At 44.5% G+C, this 24,056-nt stretch overlaps 2 protein-coding genes across 3 annotated transcripts in view; one reads left to right on the top strand and one right to left on the bottom strand.

Moving 5' to 3' along the window:
• The window catches only part of SELENOI (selenoprotein I), a 60,266-nt gene extending 47,774 nt beyond the window's left edge, over window positions 1–12,492 (bottom strand). For both annotated transcript variants that reach the window (XM_056852491.1, XM_056852492.1), the window contains exon 1: window positions 12,416–12,492. In XM_056852491.1, coding sequence (XP_056708469.1) covers window positions 12,416–12,472 — 57 coding nt within the window. In that variant the 5' untranslated portion in view covers window positions 12,473–12,492. The remainder of the gene's footprint in view (window positions 1–12,415) is intronic.
• CCDC25 (coiled-coil domain containing 25) overlaps window positions 1–24,056 on the top strand; it is a 103,937-nt gene that overhangs the window by 23,875 nt on the left and 56,006 nt on the right. The window lies entirely within an intron of this gene.

Here is a 24,056-nt window from a genome sequence, read left to right as displayed (position 1 = left end):
CAGCGCTCATCTCTGCACTCCAATTTTTAAATGCTTGGCTACACCTTTGTCTCCAATCCCAACGGAGACAGAACATGCAAACCTTGTCCGTGCCTGGACCATCCTCATTGGAAGAGGAAGACTTCACCTAGAAGGGAGTCTTCAAAAGGGAAGGGCCCCTCTATTCTTGGCCCTCAGGGTTGGCCTCATTTGCAAGTCAGTCAAAATGACTCCTCCTCATAAATGAAACTTTATTTGACCTGCGATTTTAAAAGCCCAAGGTCCAAACAACCTTACAGTTCCTGTGATACATACAGTAAGATAATTAGGGCTTAAGCCAGGGATGGGGAATGTCAGGCCCGCGGGCCGTTTACGGCCCCCGAGGCCATTTTCGGTGGCCCTCGGGAGCTCCAGGGCCCTGCCACAGAAACACAGCGCAGCACTACCCTCTCTGAAGCCCCAGTGTGCAGGAACGCTGTGGCCCCTTTAAACCCCCTCTCTCCGACTGTCAGCTGTTAATCGGGGAGAGGAGGGGGGAGGGAGAAAGACGCTTCCCCCAAGGGAAGGCGCGTTCCTGCACACCGCCTCTCTCGCCGCTGAGGGGGCCAGCGGCGGAGCAGGCGGGTGGGAGCGGATCAGGTGGAGGACTTTTGTGGACTGAGGGGGGAAGTTGGAAAGTCTGAAGCCCGGTCGCATGGAGCCGGCTGTGTGTGTGTGTGTGTGTGTGTGTGAAGGCTTTTCTCTCTTTTCTTCCTTTTTCTGTCTCTCTCTCTTATTCTTTCTCTCCTCTTTTTCTGTCTTTCTTTCCCCCCTCTCTCTTTCTCTCTATTTTTCTTTTTTTCTCTCCTTCCCTTTTCTTTTTCTTTCTTTCTTTCCCTGCTTCCTTCTTTCATTCTTTCCTTTTTTCATTCTTTCCTTCTTTCTTCCCTTCCCTGCAGATCGACTGCAGGCTGCAAGCTGCACCCCCCTGGCACCTCGTTTGCCTGGGCCCACCGCTGGCTGCCCTCCCACCTGGCAGGGGGGGGAAGACCTGGGGGAGCAGAGGCACCCTCCAAGCCTTCTCTGCATAGCCTCCCTTAGGGTTGCCAACCTCCAGGTGGTGGCTGGAGATCTCCTGCTATTACAACTGATCTCCAGCCAATAGAGACCAGTTCCCCTGAAGAAAATGGCCACTTTGGCCATTGGGCTCTATGGCTATGCAGTCTTCCACCCCAAACCCCGCCCTCCTTAGGCTCCACCCCCAAAACCTCCCACCAGTGGTGAAGAGGACCTGGCAACCCTAGCTTCTCCCCCCCCCCACCAGGAGATCTACACCCAGTATGGCCCCCGAATGATGTTATAAATATGCAAATAGCCCTTGGCAGAAAAAAGGTTCCCCACCCCTGGCTTAAGCGGATACAAATGAAGTTTCTAAGAAAGATCCAATGAAAAGACCACGGCCTTTCCCCAGGGTTAAAAACGAGGGTACCTCTCAAGGAGATGGAGAAAAACTGTCATTGGGACAAGCAACAACAGGAAAAAGGAAGTGCCCGATGCCAAGGAAGAAACTGTGTCACATGGCATTCTGCTGCAACTGCTAACTAACAAGCACCTCTTCTTAATAGTACACTAAACGATACACAAAATCTACTAACAACAGCCCTACAGGGCAGCACACCCTCTACATTTCCCATCACATCCCAGGCTTATTGCCCTCCACTCAGGATATTCAGAAGACCCCCCCTGCCATCTGTCACAAACTGTTCCCATCCATGAGCCAGAGGCGGATTAGGACCTGGCTCCTACCCAAGACTTAGAGCCCCCGGCAGAACAAGAGCCCCTTGAGTGGCCCCATGTGCCACAAGAACCCTGATAGTCTCCCCAGGACACAGAAAGTCAGTGGCGAAGCCTGGACCAAGTGGGGGGGGGGGACACGTCTGGCAGCCTGGGGGACTCCCTCCTTTAGTTGTGCACGAGAAGACGCCAGTCCTGGAGTCTTGGCAGGATCAGCAGCCCAACACCGGCTACAAGAAGGTCATCTGACCTAGCTCACAGTAGGTTTTGGGCAGCAAGGCTCCTGCTTGGCCTGAACTTGGCTCCCCACTAGTGACCCTGTGCCTTCATCCTCAGGCCGGGTAGAAAACCATGAAGAAGAGCATCTTTTAAGCCCATTTTTATTGGTTAGTGACACATTAGTCAATCCTGGACTTATTAAACCACTTGTCACAATTTGTGGTTTGCTATTGTCACAGATACTCCAGGAAGGGCAGAGGAAACCAGAGTTGGAGAGTCCTACTTTCCCAGCCTCCCTGGAGCCCCTCTGGCTACTTCTTGCCCCTGAAACAATAGCCCCCTCCACATTCATCAGGTAGCTGCCACCACCTGTCACTTAGAGATCTGAAGCAAAGTCTGACACGTCCACGCCTGCATTTAAGCCAACACGCACTTCAGAGAACAGAACCTAGTCCTTTCACATCCGAGCAATCTGGGGAGGATACAGGCTACCTTAAACAACAACTTTATTTGGAGAAAACTGAATAAGAAAGAAAGGTGGATATAAATAGAGGGGAGAAATAAAGAAAATAGAAGGCTTTCATGCACATGGAGTAATGCAAAACATATGAAATATGATTCTCTAGTTTAACAGCTTACAGTTTTCTATAGATCCTGAGCCATGTCAGCCTGATATGGACCTATCCTTCAAGAGACTCCTCCTTTGCTTGCTCCTGGGAAAGTCAACTGAAACTCTCCCTTCAGGGTTTTATCATTTTTGCAATAGTCACTCTTCCCCACCCCCCTTGGATAGGTGCTCTTTTCCTGCTCTAGATGGAGCTAAGCCTTTTCAGTCAGTCCCTTGTAGAAGAAAAACCCTATCCCTCCCTCTGGGGCTGTGTGATTTGCTGTTCTGTTTTCTTCTCTTACCATAGAGCCTGCCCAAAGGGATTGTCTGAGTTTGAAGCTGTATAGGGAATCATGGGGACCAGGTGGGGATTCATGACAGTTACGCTCAGCTGTCCCTTGGAAAGACATTGTCTGCTTTCCCCAGAGATCAACCAAGCTTTTGAGCGAAGAAGCAGAAGCCTGAGAAAAAGCTACAAGGGTTCTCCTGCCACTCGTGCACTTACCACCACCTTCCATCTAAAAAAATAAAATACAAAGTGTGTTCATATTTTACATGGGTAGCTCGAATGGCAGACACTAAACTGATTTGCCCCAAATTAAAGACAAGCTAGGGGTTTCTTTAAGTAGTACTGACATCCATGAACTGCAGACGAAGATAGCCAGCCAAACATGCGTCCACACCTTCCCATGTTCAGAAAAACAGATCAGAGGATTGCTATCAAGTCTTGTTTTCTTACAGCAGCCACCATGTTAATTTGTTTGCCATGTGTCAAAGTTAATCACTATGGGGAACAAATTATTTTTAGCCTTGAAAATCCCAAGGGAATCTGAGAAGTATTACAGACTAAACTGCAGCAGAAAGCCACCACACATGCACCATGTTTAAGCCACTCTTTCCACTAGACCCTGCAGGACTGGAGAGGATGATAGGAGTACACGAGGGGAATAAAAAAGGAAAGAAATTTGGGTTTTTATACAACCTTAATGACTAATTTAAAGATGACTACCAATTTACTCTCAAGATATAAGAGACCCATGCATGGAAGGAAACAAGAATAATCCTCCTTCCTCGCCAGTATATGCAAAGCAGGGAAATTAAAAGATATCATCTCCTTTCTTGCTTTGTCAATCATTTCACTATTTCTGCACTAATTAAAGGGCATGGGTTTACTTCTTATTGATCAGCGGGGTTGACTCTTGACTCCACAACTGTCCCTTTATTCCCATGTATAAGAAGGCTTCATACGTTTATTTTAAAAGCTGAGCCTTCAGGATGTTGCCTTCGAGCCCCACTTGCAAGCTCTCCATAGGTATCTCATTGGCTGCCTTTAAGAGACAGAACGGAATTGGACAGTTGGGTCTAGAAAGGTTCTTTTTCTACTCCTATAGATAAACCTCTGCAGCCACTCAGGGCTCTGGACAGATCAAAATTTCTACCCCCCAGAGCTGCAGAGAAAAACCTGAAGTCATCAGCTATGGCTGCTAAACACTGGAAGTAAAAGGGGATTGCAGAAGGTTTCTGTTCCTCAGGACTCATTATGCCAGCCTACAGAACCATAGCCACAACCCACCTTGCCATCACTCTGTGCCTTAATCTCCCCTCTTCCATTCTGCTACACAATTCCAACTTTTTTCATAACATCAGAGCTAAACAAAATATAGAATCTAAGTCATGCAGTTCCTAGAATCCCTTAGTAACCATGCCATTTCCCCTGCTAAGGGGTAATTTTCAGGATTTATATTCTCCCTGGTTCCATTTCCAGGGTGAGCAAAAGCTAAGAGGAGGAAAGAGTCCAATGGATCCAAGTTTCATTAGGGCAAACTGAAACTGGCCACCTGGAAGTTAGCAGCTCTCTTGTTTCTTTATGACCACATTTTTCAAAGGTCATAAAAGCTCAAATCTAAGAAACCCACTCATCTTGTGTGTGTGGTTTTTTGGGCACAGGCTAAATGCAGTACAGAGGCATCAACAAATAATATACACCAGCTCCCAATTTCTTAAAAACTGTTCCCTGTAATGAGCCAATAACAATAATAATAAATCATCACAGCTCACAGAAATGATAAAAAATACAGCCTAACCACAGAACTCCAAACCAAAGTTCATGCCCATCAACCATATCATTAAACTAGGAAATGAAACTGAACAGCCATCTGCCTACACTCTAGAATTGTGCAACCTTGGCTACGATTGAGCTCACTAATACTGCCAATATCCAAAAGTTCACACTGTAATAAAATAGCCTTATGAACCTTTGCCAGGAAAGGTACTCCATGCATCTATTCTGGTAAGACAGTCTACAGGGTGGGTCTTGATCTTATGGTACACAAGTACACCTCCCTCTGAAAAAGGCACCAGGCTGGCTAAGCTGGGAGGTGGGTCTGAATAGGGAGAGGCAGTCCTTCAAATATGTGGGTCCCAGGTTGTCGGGGACTTCAAATATTAAAATCAGCACCTTGAGTTGTACTAAGAAACAAACAGGCAATCCGTGTAGCCACTGGAAGACTGGCGTTCTTGCACAGCATGCTGTCATTGCCAAAAGATGGGCTGCCACATTTTGCAAAAGGTTCTGTGATACCTTCAAGGGGAGCCCCATGAAAAGCACACAACAGTCCAGTCTGGAAGTTACAGAAGCAAAGATAAATGTGGCTAGGTTGACAGAGTCAAAAAGGGAGACACCTTTCTAACCAGACAGAAGTTATAGACTGCACTCCTGTCAGCACCAAACTTTGTATCAGAAGACAAGGCAGGGTCCCAGACGCACAGCCAGACTATTAATATCATTGGACAGAGACAACCTGAATCCATCCAGCCAAGGTATATCAGTCCCAACATCTACCTTCCCACCCAACATGTCCGCTTCGTCTAGATTCAATTTCAGCTTGTCTGTCCTCTTCCATTTGACCATGGCCTCCAAACACAGATTCCAGGCAGAAACAGCTGTAACTATAGGCGATGATAAAGAAAAATATAGTTTCCACAATACATGGATGACATCTTACTGCGAAATTCCAAATGGATGCTGAATTAAGCTCTCTGAAGGAAACTGCTACTGATACATTTGTTTCAGTCCTACACCAAAACTTTGACCAAGATTGATCAACAGAACAGTACGGTCCCTGTAAAAAAGATTTTTAAAAATACTGCAGACAGCTCCAACAGAATTCATTTTGCATCCAGAGATCATTCATTGTCAATACTAAAGCAACCTCATGACTGGCCTGGAGAATAGTTTTGAAATGGTCAAGGAAAACACACTAATTCAGGTGAGCCTGGAGCTGCTCTGTCACCTTCTGGGAAATCACCTTGCCTAAAAGAAACAGCATGGCAGGACAACAGTGAGTGACCCTGTCCATAAATCCAGACAACATGGAAACAAAAAGAATCCATAAGTCTCTGGACAGGTAATGGGTCCACCACCATGTTGGGGGAAGAGGGAAGAGAAGAACAGCTAAAACCAAATTAATCCTTTGAAAGATGATGATCTGACCATGAAAGTGATCTCCATTCAAGCCCCATAACCAGACTACCTGAAACCTGCTTGATGGAGAAGATCCAACACACACCCCTTTTCACACATCAGGCCCTAAGAAACCTGGGATAGTACCATAGCTGCTATGTAGGCCATGAAGTCCTTACAAAAGCTCAATAGGATGAACTTGGCATAGATGCTGAAGTCCCAAAATAATTTCATCTAGGGCTTCCAGCATGAACACCACCTTCACAAGCTGAGGCAGGGAACTCACTGGAGATACATGGACGGTATATTAGAAAGGTTCCTAGATCAACACAAGAAATGTACAGTGAAAGACATTCAGTATTTGCATTGGAAAATTGTGTAAGTAGAATAATTTGAGACAATTATTGCAACCCCAAACTCAGCCTCCTAACTGAGGCTGGCAAAGGATCACAAACCCAGCTGGGTCAGAACTGGTTCACTACTGAAATCCACGGAGATAGATCACAATGAACAGTCGTGTCAGTCTGCCTGTAGCAGATGAAGAGAGCAAGAGTCCAGAAGCACCTTCAAGACGAACAAAGGCAACACTGCCAGCAATTTCGTTAGTCTTTAAGGGGCTACTGGACTCCTGCTCTCTTTTACTGTCATCCAGTCAGGTTTTACCTATGCGAATGTTTCACATTCTCGCCTCAACCTTCAAGATAACAGCAGACAGCATCTGCCTTCCAGTGTTACTCCTCTGAAGATGCCTGCCACAGCTGCTGGCGAAACGTCAGGAAAGAAAATACCAAGACCACGGTTACACAGCCCGGATAAGCTACAAGAACCAAAGAAGATGCGGAATTGTACCATGCAATGAAGCAACTAGGTATCCAGCTAGCAGGAGACATCAGAAGCCAACCATAGTCTCTTGCAGCAGTGAGCCATCTGTGACATCTGCTTCCCTGAATCTCCCTCTCATTTAAGCAAGTATTTGGTCCATCACTTGAATGAGCAGAGATAGCTGATCACTCCTTAATCTCTTCTGCCAGAGGCACTGATTCAAAGAATGAAACCCCAGGGGACTTTGCATTCTTTACAAAAAATGCCTGATCCAGAGTCACAGGACAGCAGCAAGAGATGTGCAGAGCTGTAGAGTCTGACCTTTATGAAGCTGTGCCACCACTATACAATGTCTTTGTTTTGTTGTTGTTGGGGGGGGGGACTATCACCCTTGAAGAAAACCAGGCAGCAGTTCTCCATGACCCAGACTCTGAATTGTCAATTCTGCTTGGCTTCCGGCTGGTCTTGACAAAGAACAGTGCTATTCTGGAGACAAAGCACTGTGTTATTAAGTTTTGCTTGCAGAGATGTGATAAGATCAGATTTGTCTTAATCTTACACTACCCCCAGAAACAGTGCCCTATGCTTCAAGCCTCGCCACTAACATATTCTATCAGCAGAGAAACACCCCAGGGGCACAGCTATGCCCAGTGAGAAGATGCATACTGGATTTCGGGAAAGCCAGAGTTGAGCTGGGCCAAGAAAAAGAAGTCAGAAAAGGATACCCACCTTATGAACAGAAACATTTCAACTGGGTAACATTGTTCCATCAAGGCATTCTACAAACTAAGTACAGAAATTGGTTCCTGTAGGTTATCCGGGCTGTGTAACTGTGGTCTTGGTATTTTCTTTCCTGACGTTTTGCCAGCAACTGTGGCAGGCATCTTCAGAGGAGTAACACTGAAGGACAGTGTCTCTCAGTGTCAAGGTGTAGGAAGAATAATATATAGTCAGAAAGGGGTTGGGTTTGAGCTGAGTCATTGTCCTGCAAAAAGTATCAAAGGTAATGTGCTAATCATTGTCCTGTAAGTATCAAGATAATGTGCTAATGAGGGTGTGGTATGTTAATGTGGAACCATTGTATCCTGAAGTGATCTGTTAACATGTGGAATCCAAAGCTAATCCACATGGCTATTGTGGACTGTAGTCTTTGTTAGTCTGGAGGTTTTCAGGACAGGAAGCCAAGCCTTATTCATTCTTAAACTCTCTTCTTTTATGTTAAAGTTGTGCTGATGTTTATGAATTTCAATGGCTTCTCTGTGCAATCTGACAAAACAGTTGGTAGAATTGTCCAGTATTTCAGTGTCTTGGAATAAGACCCTGTGTCCTGTTTGGGTCAGTCCATGTTCAGCCACTGCTGATTTCTCAGGTCGGCCAACTCTGCAGAATCCTTGTTTGTATGCTGCGTTGTGTGGTCCCAATATAAACTTGTCCACAGCTGCAAGGTATACGATATACTCCTGCAGAGGTGAGGGGGTCTCTTTTGTCTTTTGCTGATCATAGCATCTGTTGTATTTTCTTGGTGGGTTTAAACACTGTTTGTAGGTTATGTTTTTTCAAAAGTTTCTCCATCCTATCAGTGACTCCTTTAATAAATGGCAAGAATACCTTTCCTATTGGAGACATTTTCCTGAGTTTTCTGATTTTTGTTTGGTTTAATGGCCCTTCTGATTTCATTTCTGGAATAGCCGTTTGCTAGCAGTGCATGATTTAGGTGATTAATTTCTTCCTTGAGAAACTGTGGTTCACAGATCCGTCTTGCACGGTCCATTAATGTTTTGATTATTCCTCTTTTCTGTCGGGGATGGTGGTTGGAGTTTTTACTTACACAAAAACTCCACCGCCACCACCCCCCGACAGAAAAGAGGAATAATCAAAACTAGATTCTAGTTTTCCCTTGGGACATTACACTTTAGCAGGACTTTTCTTTAGACCTTACAACCATCCCTTCATTTCTGTCATTAACCAATGGGACAAGGAAGAATTGTTGCTGTGGAGACTAGATCTACTACAAACCTCATTCAGTAGGCAAAAAAAAAAAAAAAGGAAAAAGGAAAAGATATCAGCAAAATGTGAATAATTATCAGTTAGAAATCAAAAACATCAATATAGCCCAGATATCCTTGAATTCTGTTTCAGCCCCTTAATAGAGAAACCAGTAAACAAGTTTCCAAAAAATTAGACCTGCAATATAGACATTACTTGCCCAAAAAGCTCAGGCTTGTGAAAGGCCATTTGTTTTTGTTAAGTTACCACACCCTCGAGAATACACTAGGAAGACACAGTGAGACATAGCAGAGCACACTACCCATGTCTGTTCCCATTCATCTCAAAGGAAACACACGCATCTCATTAAGGTAGACAGTATCGCTTAATGATCAAAATAGAAAGAACAACTGAGCACACCAAGGCCATAATCTCACTTCTGTATTCACTCCAAATACTCAGATTTTTGAAGTCTACTTTTGGGGATGGAATAAACTGTTACATTTAATGTATATCAAATGAATTAATGAGTGCTTTATTCCAGTGGTACCAACAAGTCTAGGGGCAGGGAGAAGTGTAAAGCTTTTAAAATTACAGACAAAGAGGCTGCCTGAAAAATAAAGGTAGGAAGGGGGTGGGGACTATGGTTAGTATCCAAGTTTTATCTCATACCATGCTCTTTCAGCTTCTTCCATTTTCAGTCAAAATTACCACCAGATTATCAGTGCTTTCTTAACAACCATCAGAAGCTTGTTGTTCATGACAGTGATGGAGGAAAATTCAATTCTGACCCACGGCAATATGAAAGGTGTAGGCACTAGCCTTACATAGTTGGAGGGGGGAAACAAAAGTTATTTGGCAGATAGGCACCTGGCATTTTTATAGCCCTACTTTCTGGAAAATCAAACCCGTGATCTAAATAAACAACAATTAGATGCATTGCCGGTTTAATTAAACTAGTTCTAATTGTCAGGATTTCCCAGATCTATGAGAGAGTTCCCATCACCAGTTTTGCAACCATAAACCCCACCTATTTGGCTGCCTTAAAAAAAAAGTGTTATTTTGAGTGATCACCAGAGCTAAATTCCCACAAATCCCATAAGCAACTGAAGATTCTTCAGATGAGTCAGATACCAAGAAAAGCCGGTAGCATGGACAGGCCACTACAGATCCACAGCTATTGGCAAAATTGCATCACAGAAAGAGAAACATGTGTGCTTGGTACACTTGGTACAGTTTGTTAGTTTCAGGGAGCAAAACTGAATGGAGGAAAATGTTGTCTCTTTTTGGGCTAGCTACTGTTAGAAAGACAAGAATCTTTTGCCTGAAGATACAGATTTACCATGGCAATCTGCAAGTGAAAGTTACGCATGTAACCACCCACAACAGGACTTCCAGAGAGAAGCCAAGTGTGTGCTACTAGCTATAGAACTCAAGCATCAACAACTGCCACAGCGCCTCAGCTCTGTTAAAACCCCAGCCTCCAAAATGTCCTCTCATTAACAGCTTTGCTCAGGTCTTGAAGACTGAAGGTCATGGCCTCCTTTATTGAGTCAATTCTCTCATGTCGGGTCTTCTTTTCCTACTACCTTCAACTTTTCCTAGCATTATTGTTTTTTCCTCAGTGAGTCCTGTCTCATGATGTGACCAAAGTAGTAGTAAGGAGCAAACTCATATCAGCATCTAGATAGCTCTAATAGGTAGCACACAGGCAGGCAAGCATTTCTCTAAAGCAGTCTCTTCTGCAATAATGAAAACTTTGCATCTCTTCAAGTAGGCTAGAGAAGTCATGCAATTTCACCTCTGTGCTTTTGCAATTGCAAAAAAACTTTCATTAGATATAGTCTCAGCACACATTTGCCTCTTCAGCCAACAATCCAAACTTGGTTGACAAGCTGATTCCTTTAATCATTGAAAGATCCCTCACAAAGTCCACTGTGACAGGACCAGGAAGAAGAGAAACCCAACAATTATCAGAAGCTCACTGGGCAGGGCCCGTATCACCTGCACATATCTCACTGTTGGCACTGCTTTCAAGTGCGTAGGAGGACAGCACATCCCAGAGGCAAGTGTGGTTGCACCTCCACCCTCTTCCCTTGTCTTCTACATTCTTCCCACATGTACCCTAGGCAGGTCCTTACAGCATAAAGAAAAAAAACCCCAAACAACTCCATGTTTGAAAGCCAGAGAGAGATTAGGGAACGTCTGTAAAAGCATTCACACAGGAAGCCAAATGGGTTTCACACAATGTATGTATTTTTGCCACCATCCAACTGCCATGAACAATAAACAGGGCACTGAGAAGAGAAACTATGAAGACTCAGCACACAATCTGCTGTGCACATCTTCCCTTTTAAGTTGCAAGCAGCAGAAAGGTACAGAGACACCTCAGTGGAAGATACCTCTGCACTGCTGCTTCCATCTCCTCTTTCTCATGCCAATGCAGATTTTGCTGATGCTTCCAGTCAGATGCACACAAAAGGGGAAATGCCTTACAGAACAGAGAGGAGGGAAACAAGCTTCCCACTTACATACTATCTTGAATACTGTAACAGGGAAATTGGTATCTTGAAAGGATACCCAATGAGCGTGTGTGTAGGGGGAGAGGTAACACTCCCAATCCAGCCATGCCATTCACACCACCTCAAAATCAAGTGTGTGGGTGGGGGAAAGGCAAGGAGGAGAAAGTGAAGTGGCAAAGGAGAAGCACAGCCTCCTCACTGAAAGGCAGTCAGGAGAAAGGAGCTGTGGACCGGGAGAGGGTCTTGCACAAGAATCTCACATTTGAAGAGACCTTAAGCAAAGCCGGAGCAATGGTTTGGCTAAGCCACTGCAATAGTTGTTAAGAGACAGGGATTTTTTTTAAAAAAACCTTTTCTAAGCACTGGGGATCAACCTTCTATATGAAGCCGTGCATTACCAAGCACCCAGGAAACATGCCCCCTTCCACAGCTTCCCAAGCCAGAGACCTTCTCCAGCACAGCGCGCGTGCAAATTAATGTTCAGAGACACCACATACCAAAATCAGACTATAGCCAAGCTCTGTAAGGCAGAGAAATTTGCCACGTATCTTCTTGGTCTTAACAACTTTGGAACTACGAACTTATTAATAAGTATATATATAGATACTCTTTTGTATTATCTTTTTTGTATTATTTTATGTATATATATAAATTTGCCACGTGAAATCTTTTAACTGGACATGGCAAGGGATTGAACCATGGACCTTCTACATGCATACCACGCCATACAACGGCCCGCTCCCCACAGCACTTCAATAACATGCGACGTGCGGGAACGAAGATGTCTTACACCGAGTCAGAGCAAAGCCCAGCAGCCTCTGGCCGAGAAAGGGCGCTCCCATGTCCACTACCCAAGACCCTCTTGCATGCAAACCATGTGCTACCAGCACCTCTGCAAATTCCCGGGAGCAGCCATTCAGCATCCATCCTCCCTCCCTGCCCCAGCCTCTTGCCCCTCACCTCTGTGCTTCCCCCCTCATTGCCGGAGGCTCCTCCCCTGCAGGGACCCCAATGGAGAGGGGGACCCCCCACCCCCTTGCACACCTTATACTTGTCGAAGCCGGCCAGCTGCTCGGCGCTCACGTACTCGTAGCCGGCCATGGCTACGATGCAGGGAGAGCGCGGGGCCGGCGGGTCGCTCTGTCCTCCCGCCTTGCCTTCCCCACCTTCCGACAGAAAACAGCAGCAGCAGCCGCGGCCTCACATGCGCAGTAGAGCCGCCCGGCTTCGCGCGCGACTGGAGCGCGCGGCGCCCTCCCCGGCTTCCGTACACCACGCCGCCTCCTCCCCGACTAGTCATCGCCCGCCCCTCTCTTCCGCCTCGCCGTCCGAGATCAGCCCACGCGTGACGCCGCTTGAGCGACACCCCGCCGCCCTCTTGAAAGAGGCCGCGCCCTCCTCCGTCATCGCCCGGCAATGACCCGCCTCCTTAGAGTCGCTTGTGGCTTATTCCCCACCCCCACCCCCTGACTGGGCCTTGCTGTTGTCAGTCAAAATATGGGATCCAATACAATCTCGTGTTTTCTTTCCGGCTTTCCTACTCTTTGATTTACGAACTGCCTTATAGAAGCCTCTGATTGGCCATGCTTGCATAATCATCATTACTGAGGGGGAGCCCCTTGAGTTAGTTTTTGGGCAGAAATAAAACAGAACTCCTGTTACAGGAGCCCAACAACATGTTAGAGGTAACGAAATTTATCCCAGTACAAGCTTTCTTGTTTCAGAGTTCACAGGGGGTAGCCTGACGCGGAAGCCAAGCGGATTAGCAGTCTTGTCCAGGATACCCATCAGAAAGTCCACTGCCACATAGAAAAAGTGTAGTTTATTTGTACAGTGCAGAAATATATACAGATACGCCTTTCACACTCTCCGCTCATAACATCCCGCATAGAACTGCGGTTTCACTTCATTATATACACCTGGTGGACGCAGCCACCAATCACAGTAGATTCCCAATTATCCTGGCATTGCTACTGCATTGCATCAGTCACCTGGCTCTAACTGGATCAGGCCAGCTTTCTCTAGCTCCCCAGGTACTTTCCAGGCTGATTACATCATCCTTAGATCTCACTGATCTATCCTGCACCTGTCAAACTATCTGACAGACTTGTAATCTTGACACTCCTTCTCAAGGATTTCAGATTAGTTTCATGAATCTATTGCAATCCACAATTTTTAGTAAATAGATCTGCCACATTACCAGCACTGGCACACTTTACAATACATACCAAGCCTTTGTTCACAGATTCAATTACATTGACATATCTGATTCTTATATGCTTACTTCTGCCTTTAAAGTTTTGCTCAGTCGCAAGTTGTAGCGCTGATTGACTGTCAGTATACACCTTTACTGGTAATTGTACAGACACATTGAGTTCCTTCATGAGATAGACAAACCATTCCACCTGATTTATACATTCACTCACAGCACTATATTCTGCTTCACATGAACTCATGGCTACAAATGACTGTTTTACAGATTTCCAATGTATGGGTGCTTCACCAAAATACAACACATACCCGGTCGTTGATTTCGCGTTCCCCTGATCTGACCATGATGCATCTGCATACGCAGTCAGTTCCCCATTACATGCATTCAAGCATAACTGGTTGTTCACAGATCCCTTCAGGTATCTGAGTACACGCTTAGCTGCTTTCCAGTCACTCTGCTTTGGTGACATATTTTTCCTGCTCAGGCAATGTACCGCCTGATATATGTCTGGGCGAGTCCAACAAGCAAGATATAACAAACTTCCTATCAGGGACTGATACAGAGATTTGTCACACTCTTCTTGTTCCTGAGACTCTTCACATAAATAACCTGTGACCATTGGGGTTTCAGCTGCATTAGCATCAAGCATGCTAAACCTTTCCAGCAACTGTTTTATTTTTTCTGTTTGAGACAAGTAAAAAACACCTTTACTGTCTCTGTTTATTTTTACCCCTGGAATCACATCCAGGTGCAGCCAATTTACAAACTGCCACCTGTTAGATTAGAGTGAGAAACCTTGAGCTATTGGCTTGCTTCCAGTTCAGCCTTCCTTGCTCTGAACCACAATAGCTTTTCTCTTTCATTATCAGCTACTATTCTTTCATAGCTGCCAGGTTCACCATCATCCATACTGTAAACATGATCACAATCTTCAAAACCATATCTTGATGGAGGTACTCCTTTATTACTTCTTTCTGATCGTCTGACCACCGTGCCACTAGACTTCCCTCCTTCTGGAGTCTCAACCTTTACTGTTTCCCTGCTTGCAACAACTTCAGGAAAAACACTTTCATCTGCCTCTGGCTGTCCATTAGCCGGCAATAAAACTTCTTCAGAAACCTTCTCATTTCCATGTAAACGTGGCCAATTAAAAGATTCTCCGAAATTCGCAGATTTGCTAAAAGACACCTGGTTCTGATCATTAGCAAAGCGATAAGATTTTGCTGCATTCTGATATCCCAGAAAAACCAGCGGTTTGGATTTCTTGCCACCTGCTCTGCGGTTCTTTAAAGGTATATTCACCCAAGCCTTTGTACCAAACACTCTTAAATGCTTTAAAGAGGGATTTCTATTGTACAATGCCTTGTAGGGAATATTGTTAATGCTGGAGGTCCAAAGTCTATTAATCAAATAACAAGCCACCTTGATGCCTTCCCCCCAGAACCTGGGTTTTAGATTAGCATCCTCTATCAAAGCTTGCAACATTGACTTTAGATAACCAATCCTCCTCTCAGCCACACCCTTCTCCTGAGGAACACAGGGATTAGCCAATCTGTGCTCAATTCCCTTGCTTTCTAACCACTGGGTAAATGCACTAGAGACAAATTCACCGCCTCTGTCAGACTGTATACTGGATACCTTGAGGTCTAGCTGCCTTTCCACCCTTTTAATCCAATACTTGATGGTTTGACATGCCTCACTTTTCTGCTTCAGCAGATACACCCAGCCATAACGAGAGAAATCATCCACAATGCATAAAGCGTATCGGTTCTTAGACACACTCTCAGGAAATGGAGATCTAAATGAGATCTAAATGAGTAGATCTAAATGAGCAATTTGCAGAGGTCTGCTTGCCACCCTTTGGCTTACCTTAGCCACTGGACTACGTCTGCTTTTAACAGATTTGCAGACAGTGCAATCTAGGAAAGAATTACACCCATTCAACTTAATGTCATCCTTCCCTAACACACTCAGGGTCTTTTTTAGAATGGAAAAGGAGGCGTGGCCAAAACGCCTATGTAGAAGGTGTATGCACTCATTATGTGGATTTTTATTCACAGACTCCACTACCATAGAAGTTTCTCCTGTCCTTCTATGCACCACATAGACATACTTTTGCAAGTGCCCTTCTAACATTACAACCTCCCCCTGGCTTATCTGGCAGGTGTTTCCTTCAAACTGCACCTTAAAACCAGTCTTAGCCAGCACAGAAACACTTAGCAAACTATGCTGTAACTCAGGCACACAAAGTACATTTTTAAACTTATGTTTTAACTCTGGGAAAAACACCTCCCCTTCAGAGTGTACCTTTAAGTGTCTCCCATCTGCTAGACTTGCATAAGACTTAGCAGACTGCTTTTGGTTAACTAACATGGAAGCTTTGTTAACAAAACATGTACTTGCCCCACTGTCCAAGAGCCAAATGTCCTCTTTGTCTCCAGCCTCTGCCAGCACAACAGCAGTGTAAGTTCCATTCACTGACTGTCTCTTTGGTTGCTTATTCCTGGCCAACTGGGGACAATGTCTTTTCAAATGTTGTGAGGACCCACAAAGAAAACACTTTCTGACAAACATCACGCATTCCTCATCTTGCTTTTAGCTCTTACTCTGCCTTCCGTCGCCTCCCCTCTGCTGCTGCCACTGGCTCTGCGCTGAGTAGACCTCTTGCCCGTCTCGGGGTTGTCTAAACAGCTCGGCTGCAGTCCTCGGCGTAGACTCTATCCAGTCTCTCTGCCTGGGATGAAAAACGCGCTGGGGGGCTGAGGTCTCGGCAGATGGGCGATTCGTTGATTTAACCTCGGGGGTGTATCTCAGCTGGGCTGCTGTCTTCTGCTTACGTCCCTCCTCCCGTCGTTCCTCTTCTTCCAGAATTCGTCCAGTCAAGTATTCATAGGTTAATTGCCCTGCTGCCAGGTTCTCCAGCGAGGTTACTAAAACATCAAAGCTCGCATCCAGAGAACTCAAAAGCAAATACACCCGGTCCTCCGCAGATATAACTTTTCCCCTCAACTCCAGCTGTCTAAACAACTCTGCTAGGGTCTTCAAGTGGGCTGCGGCCGGCATGTGCAGTGATTTATGGCATCTATAAAGACGCCTCATTAGTGCTAGCAGCGTGCCAGCTGAGTCCCGTAGATACACTGCTCGCAAACTATCCCATGCCAACTTTGCATGCTCTTTTCCAACAACATAAATAAGCTGGTCATCTCCCACCGTCAAGGTGATATTGGCAAGGGCTTTTATGTCCTTGGCAATCTCGGCTGCTGTAGTAGGGAGTCTTTCCACAGCATCCCATAAATCCTCCCTTTTCAGATATTGCTCCAACCTCACAGACCAAACGTGGTAATTCTCTGAGGTGAGTTTATCCACCGGGATAAATGATTGTTGTGCCATTGTTACTCACACACAGCCGTCACTTCTCCAGTAGCCTCTGAAAATCCTGGACTCTGCTTAACTACCACCACACATAAAACCTGCGCAGTGTAGCAGAAACACTCCTGTAACGTAGAGGAGCTGGGCCCATAACCCTGACGCGGAAGCCAAGCGGATTAGCAGTCTTGTCCAGGATACCCATCAGAAAGTCCACGGCCACATAGAAAAAGTGTAGTTTATTTGTACAGTGCAGAAATATATACAGATACTCCTTTCACACTCTCCGCTCATAACATCCCGCATAGAACTGCGGTTTCACTTCATTATATACACCTGGTGGACGCAGCCACCAATCACAGTAGATTCTCAATTATCCTGGCATTGCTACTGCATTGCATCAGCCACCTGGCTCTAACTGGATCAGGCCAGCTTTCTCTAGCTCCCCAGGTACTTTCCAGGCTGATTACATCATCCTTAGGTCTCACTGATCTATCCTGCACCTGTCAAACTATCTGACAGACTTGTAATCTTGACATAGCTGTGTTAGTCTGTCTGCAGCAGTAGAAAAGGGCAAGAGTCCAGTAGCACCTTAAAGACTAACCAAAATATTTTCTGGCAGGATATGAGCTTTCGTGATATCTGAAGAAGTGAGCTGTGGCTCACGAAAGCTCATACCCTACCAGAAAATATTGTTTAGTCTTTAAGGTGCTACTGGACTCTTGCCCTTTTCTACTATTGATTCAGAGTGTAAATTCATAAGGCTGTAAACAACGGGAAAGGGGATGAGAGTGGGAAGATGTAACAAAGAGTGGCTGGTTTAAAATGAGATCCAATCTGGGTCATGATATAATGCTACAAAAATGGGAAAGGCTTTGGACGAGAGACCTGAAACTTATATCTTCGCAATTACTAAGAGAAAATGTATATAAAATGATGTATAAATGGTATTTAACACCGATAAAATTAGCAAAATCGTATGCTTTAATGTCACCAAACTGCTGGAAATGTAATAAATAGGATCTTTTCATCATATGTGGTGGACTTGTGAAAAAGCCAAGAAATTTTGGGAGATGATAGATAATGAAATAAGGTTGATTTTACAACAAAATATCTCTAAAACACCTGAAATGATGCTACTGAGTATGATACCGGATACCATCTTTACTCATAGAACTTTTTTGATTTATGCCACCATGGCTGCTCAATTGATATATGCAGCTAAATGGAAGACAGTTGAGATACCAGACAAAAAAGACTGGATAAAAAAGATGCTGGAATTGACCGAGATGGCGAAGCTTACTGCTTTGATAAATCAGAATGATAATGAACAATTTTTTGGGGAATGGGAGGCTTGAAGAATATATTGTGAAAATTATTTTTTAACGGGACCATTTAAAGGATACTCATTGATCTAATCCCTTACTCATATTTTGTGTTAATTTTTATACTTTGGTAGTGATTTAATAATGTTGGATATGACAAGAACAGGTTAATTAAAATAATATAGGGATTAGTTCCGTTAGCAAAAGATTATACAAATTTAATTTTAGATGGAAGAGGGAGAGGGGGAAGTCATTTGATAGTTAAAATAGAAATACTATTTGTTTTTCTTTCTATTATTAGTATTATAATGTTGATATTTTTGTTGATATATTAAATGAAGAAAAATAAAAAATTATTTAAAAAAACTAGATACAATCAAAAAAGTAATCGATGCTCTCAGGATGGGTGAGGACCACTCCCATCTTTTGTTAGATAGGGCTGCGTAGCCTACGGTGAAATCAGATTTAAAGAAGGGGTAAAAGTAGATAAGCATGTTGGATAGCGGCTACATACAGCCTTAGCTGAACTACCGGTAATTAACATCTGTAAATGGTGGATGGGTTATATTAAGATATTAGCACCTATAGTGGGTGGGTGAGAAAACCCAAATCCTTGTTCTGTCTTGAGGGAAGGGGAAGATATTTTATTATTTATTTATTAAAACATTTATCTCCTGCCTTTCCTCTTGGTTCGAGGTAGCTTACAAACGTCCCCAGGTAAAACAAAAAATAAAATAACAAGGCCCAAACCCCTCTGCCCCCTTAAAAGATGCCTGGTATTCAAAACCCCTCAAAAGCCCTGGCAAACAGGCAGGTCTTGCAGCACTTCTTGGAGGTCTCCAAGGAGGGCCCCCCTCTCAGCTCCTCAGGGAGCCTCTTCCACAGAACCAAAGCCATGATGGAAAAGGCCCAGGCTCTGGTTGATGCCAGACAGGCCACCCTGAGTGGTTGAACAGCCAACAGATGGCTGCCTGATGACCATAGTTGGCACACAGGGGCATATGGAAGGTGGTGAGCTTTCAAATATATGGGTCCCAGGTTGTGAAGGCCTTTAAATCATACCCAGAAAGTTGAATTAAACCCAGAAACAGACTGGCAGCCAAAGAACCTGTTTCAAAATAGGCTACATATGTTCCTGGTGGCTAGTTCCTCGCTGCAGGTAGGCCACCACATTCTGAACCATTTGTAATTTCTGGATAGTCTTCAAGGGCAGCCCCACATAGAATGTGTTGCTCTAATCCAACCATGAGGATTATTTTATTAATCCTTATTCATCACTTGAGGGTTGAAAGATCTTTTGTAGGAGGATAGTGACTTTTAAATCTGCAGTAGTAGAATGCCATTGAATATTAATCCTATTGAATATTAATAGCTATTGAATATTAATCCTCTTGACCATAGTTTTCCACCGATGGCCCTCTTCTACTCTGATTGTATTATTCTTTTTATTGGATCTTGTTTAAACTAGCCTCTTCCTTTGTAACATATCACTTCTTTCTGTTATTTGTAGCACTTAGGTATACATGTGTGACATGTACATCCATTACACAGATACATCTGATGAAGTGAGCTTTCAGTCAAAAAATTACATGGGAATAAATATTGTTAGTCTTTAAGGTGGCACTGGACTCGTTTTATTTCATTTTTGCTGCAACCAACATAGCTACCCATCTGAAATTTGTGCAATCAACCTTTCTGCCCCCCCTTCCCACATTTGATTGGCAAGGTTGCAGGCAAAATGGGGGGGGCTGCAATTGACACCCACAGCCCCTCTGTCTTTTCCTTCCCCACCCCACCCTCAAATAAAGTTACACTTCTCATCCTTTAGGAATGTTGTGATTAAGCACAGGTTTCCTGACAGTGTCATCCTAAACAGGTCTTATAATCATACATAGGTCTATTAAGTGATGCTTACTTCCAAGAAAGTGCTTAGGATTGTATTGCAAATGAAACAGAGGAGAACTTGGCTAAACATGGGAGCCTTAGGCATATTAAGCTGGGGGTCAGTGGCACTTACATCCAATTACATGTGCTTAGAACTGGGTATGAATTTTTGCAGTAGGCGTGTGTGGCACATAGGACTGACAACCAACCTGGAGGAAAAAAAACATCCTGTCCCTTTAGTAGAAGCTTCATGTGTGGAAAAGAGCAGTCAAACCTTTTTATGGCATAGAGACAAATAATATTCTATTAAGCCTCTATTAAAGGGATATAACACTTTGCTCCAGAGTTGTTGGCAACCCTAGCGCATGCTGTAAATCTGAGTAAAACATGATGTGCAGGAGGCACAACGCATCTACAGGAGTTTGCACTCACATAACATCTGGTGTAAACTAAGCTGCTACCTATGCTTCAGGAGGGTAGCTGTATTGGTTTGCAGTAGAAGAGCAAGATCAGAGTTTATTAGCATTTAGAAACCAACAAGGTTTCCAGGGTGTACGTTTTTGAGAGTCAAGAAGGGAGCTTTGGCTCTTGAATGCTTATACCCTGGAAATCTTGTTGGCTGTAAGATGCTACTGAACTTGAATCTTGCTCTGCTTGTGCAAAGTATTTTATTACAATTTTTATATCCTGTTTCTTGCAGTTTACAGATTAGTATTTAAAACGTACAAAATAAAACCTCAAATAGAATAATAGAATTATAGAGTTGGAAGAGGCCATACAGGCCATATAATCCAGGATCAGCCTAGAGCATTCCTGACCAGTATTTGTCCAGCCGCTGCTTAAAGACTGCCAGTGAGAGGGAGCTCACCACTTCCCTAGGCAGCTGATTTCACTGCTGAACAACTCTTGCTGTAAAAATTTTTTCCATATAGCTGGTACCTTTCTGTCCATAATTTGAACCGATTATTGTGAGTCCTATCCTCTGCTGCCAACAGGAAGAGCTCCCTGCCCTCCTCTAAGTGACAGCCCTGTGAGTCCTATCCTCTGCTGCCAACAGGAAGAGCTCCCTGCCCTCCTCTAAGTGACAGCCCTTCAAATACTTAAAGGAAGCACTCATGTCTCCCCTCAACCTCCTCTTCTCCAGACTAAACATTCCCAACTCCCTCAGCCTTTCCTTGTAGGGATTGGTCTCCAGGCCCCTGACCATCCTCGTCACTTTCCTATGCACCCGCTGGATTCTGTCCACATCCTTTTTGAAGTGAGGCCTCTAGAACGGCACACTTTACTCCAGGTGCGACCTGACCAATGCAGTGTACAGCGGAACTATGACATCTTGTGATTTGGATATTATAACTCTGTTGATGTACCCCAAGATCGCATTAGCTTTTTTGTCGCTGAATCACACTGGCTACCCAGTAGTTGGATTAAAATAACTGGAAATGGTTTATTTATCACAATGCACAAACCAGCAAATAAAGTAACACAAAAGCAATAAACTCTTCAATCAAAGATAAAAATGAACTTATAAGACACTTTGTGCTAAGCATCCAAAAGTCACAGACGAATGAATAAAATAACATAAATGACTACATAGCAATATGATATGCAATAGCCTAATCTCCCAATCACCTCCAGCCCGTCTAGTTAAAAGCTAAGCCCAGCCCTCTAAGCCATCCTGTGATTCTACAAAGCAGTTTGTATAGCCAGCATGGTGTACTGGTTAAGAACAGCGAACTCTAATTTGGATAACCTGGCTTGATTCCCCACTCCTCCATACTAAGCCTGCTGGGTGTCCTTTGACTAATCACAGTTCCCTAAGAACTCTCAGCCCCACCTACCTCACAAGGTGTCTGTTGTGGGGAGAGGAAGAGAATTTGATAGTAAGCCACTTGAAAACTCCTCAAGGTAAGAAAAGTGAGGTATAACAACCTACTCTTCTTCTACCATTTCTTCATCTTAAGTTCCCAGATGGAATACTCCAAAAATACCCTCAAAAGACAAACCAAGGAGAAAAGGAAAATACAACAATCAGAAAGAAGCAAAGCAACGCAAGAAAGAAAGGAAAGGGGAGGAGGAAGGGTGGGTTGAAGATGGGATACTGTTTGACAATTGGGAGAGGAAAGTCTACCTAAGATATGTTCCACTCTAATTTTTCATACTAACTAAAAGTAATTTACACATTAAAAAAGAGTATGATACAGGGGGGCGGGGGCGCTGTGGCACCCATGCCACAGACACCCCAACAAAGGGCTGCCGCCTGGACCGTGTGGCTATTCCAGAGGAAACTTGATGCTCTCAAGGAGAAGCCCCTCTTGCCTTGTTGGGGTGTGTGCTGCTAGGTATTTTTTAATGTTGCAGGTAGATAATCCACAGGTTTAACTTTGGCAGCGACTGTTACCCACCATGCTGCAGTGTGTCTTGAATGGCTCCATTCTGTTGATTTCCATAGACATCTGTGAGGCTTGTCTCCCTCTGGAAACAAGCAGCAGATGCTATCATCCTGTTGGGTTTATATGGCTGGTGGGGTAACTCAGTCACACTGAGAGGCCCAAATGTGGTCAGTGGAGGCAATGTGGTCCATGCTAAGGTAGACTTGGCTGCCAATAACCGGAGGCCGAGCATGATCCCTGTTGCCAAGGCAGCTTGCCCAGCATTGATAGGTGAGTTGGAACTGTTGCCCACATAGAGCACAAAAGCTGTCCGTTAAAGAAGAAAAGACAGAGCACACGGAGAAGAAAATTAAGCAAGGAGGAGAGGAAGGGAGTGAGAAGGAAATAGAGGACAAGGAGATAGGAAGAGGCAAGGAGACAAAGAAAGGAGATAGTGGAGAGAAGGTCATGGAGGTTTTTGTAGGAAAACCCCAGAGGGGAATAATGGCAGAGCAAGAGGAAGGAGGAGAGAAATGGCTGACCCATGGGGGGACCTCAAGGGAGAGAGTCTTGTGCCCATGGTGAAAACAAGGGCAGAAAAGGCCTTAGAAGGGAATGTGTTTAGAATGGACAATTGTAATTGCCCCACACGAAAAGCAATAAGAGACCAAAGCAGTGACAGGCTTTTTGTGCAAGAGCTGATGAATTCAGACCTTTAAAATGTGTCCTTCCTCCCTTATGGGATTCTCAACATTCCATTTCCAAATTCTTATGAGACACTTTCTCTTGAAGTCTAATAAATATTAGATCACTATTGGTGTTTAGGCAGAAAACATTATTGCAAATGAATCCAAACTTTTGATGGCAACGCTTACACCTTGGCATCAGTATTTTACAACTAATATGGAACGTATGAAGCGGCCTTAAACCAAGAAAAACCATTGTCCCATCTAATTTAGTATTAAGTATTCTGACAATCCACCATAACCTTTCGCTTCGAGGAGAACTGCAGTCCCCATGCCTATTGCAGGCAGGGTTGGACAAGAGACACGCACGTGAATCCACAGACAACCACACATTGAGATGTTGGCAGTCTTCCTCCCCCATTCTCCTCTGAACATCTCCCCTCTCCGACCTACGGATGGACCCGCCCAGCAAATCTGTTTCCTTCTCTCCCCCTTCAAGTTGGGCCCTTCCATTGCCGCCTGTCTGCAAACCACGACCAATCGTTTTGGACCTTGGCGGCCACCGTCGCCGCGCTCGGGGGCGTGGGAAGAAAAGTGCGCGCGCCAGAATTCAAAAGGCAACCGGACGGGGGACAGAAGCAACTTTGGTAGGATTTTCTATTGTCGGATTCTTTCTTTCTTTTCTCTCTCCCTCCCCCTCCCCCCTCCCCCTCCCTCTCTCTCTTATTGATGGTATGCGTTTCTTTTCAGTGGGAACCCAGCGTGGCTTACAACGTTCTCCCTTCCTCCGTTGTATCTTTGCAACAACAGTCCCTGTAAGGTAGGGTAAGCGTAGACACACAC

The sequence above is a fragment of the Euleptes europaea genome, chromosome 7 (genome assembly GCF_029931775.1).
Source record: "Euleptes europaea isolate rEulEur1 chromosome 7, rEulEur1.hap1, whole genome shotgun sequence".
In the NCBI taxonomy this organism is placed as follows: Eukaryota; Metazoa; Chordata; class Lepidosauria; order Squamata; family Sphaerodactylidae; genus Euleptes; species Euleptes europaea.
The sequence above is the reverse complement of the archived record's forward strand: the minus strand, read 5'-3'. Positions and strand labels throughout refer to the sequence as shown.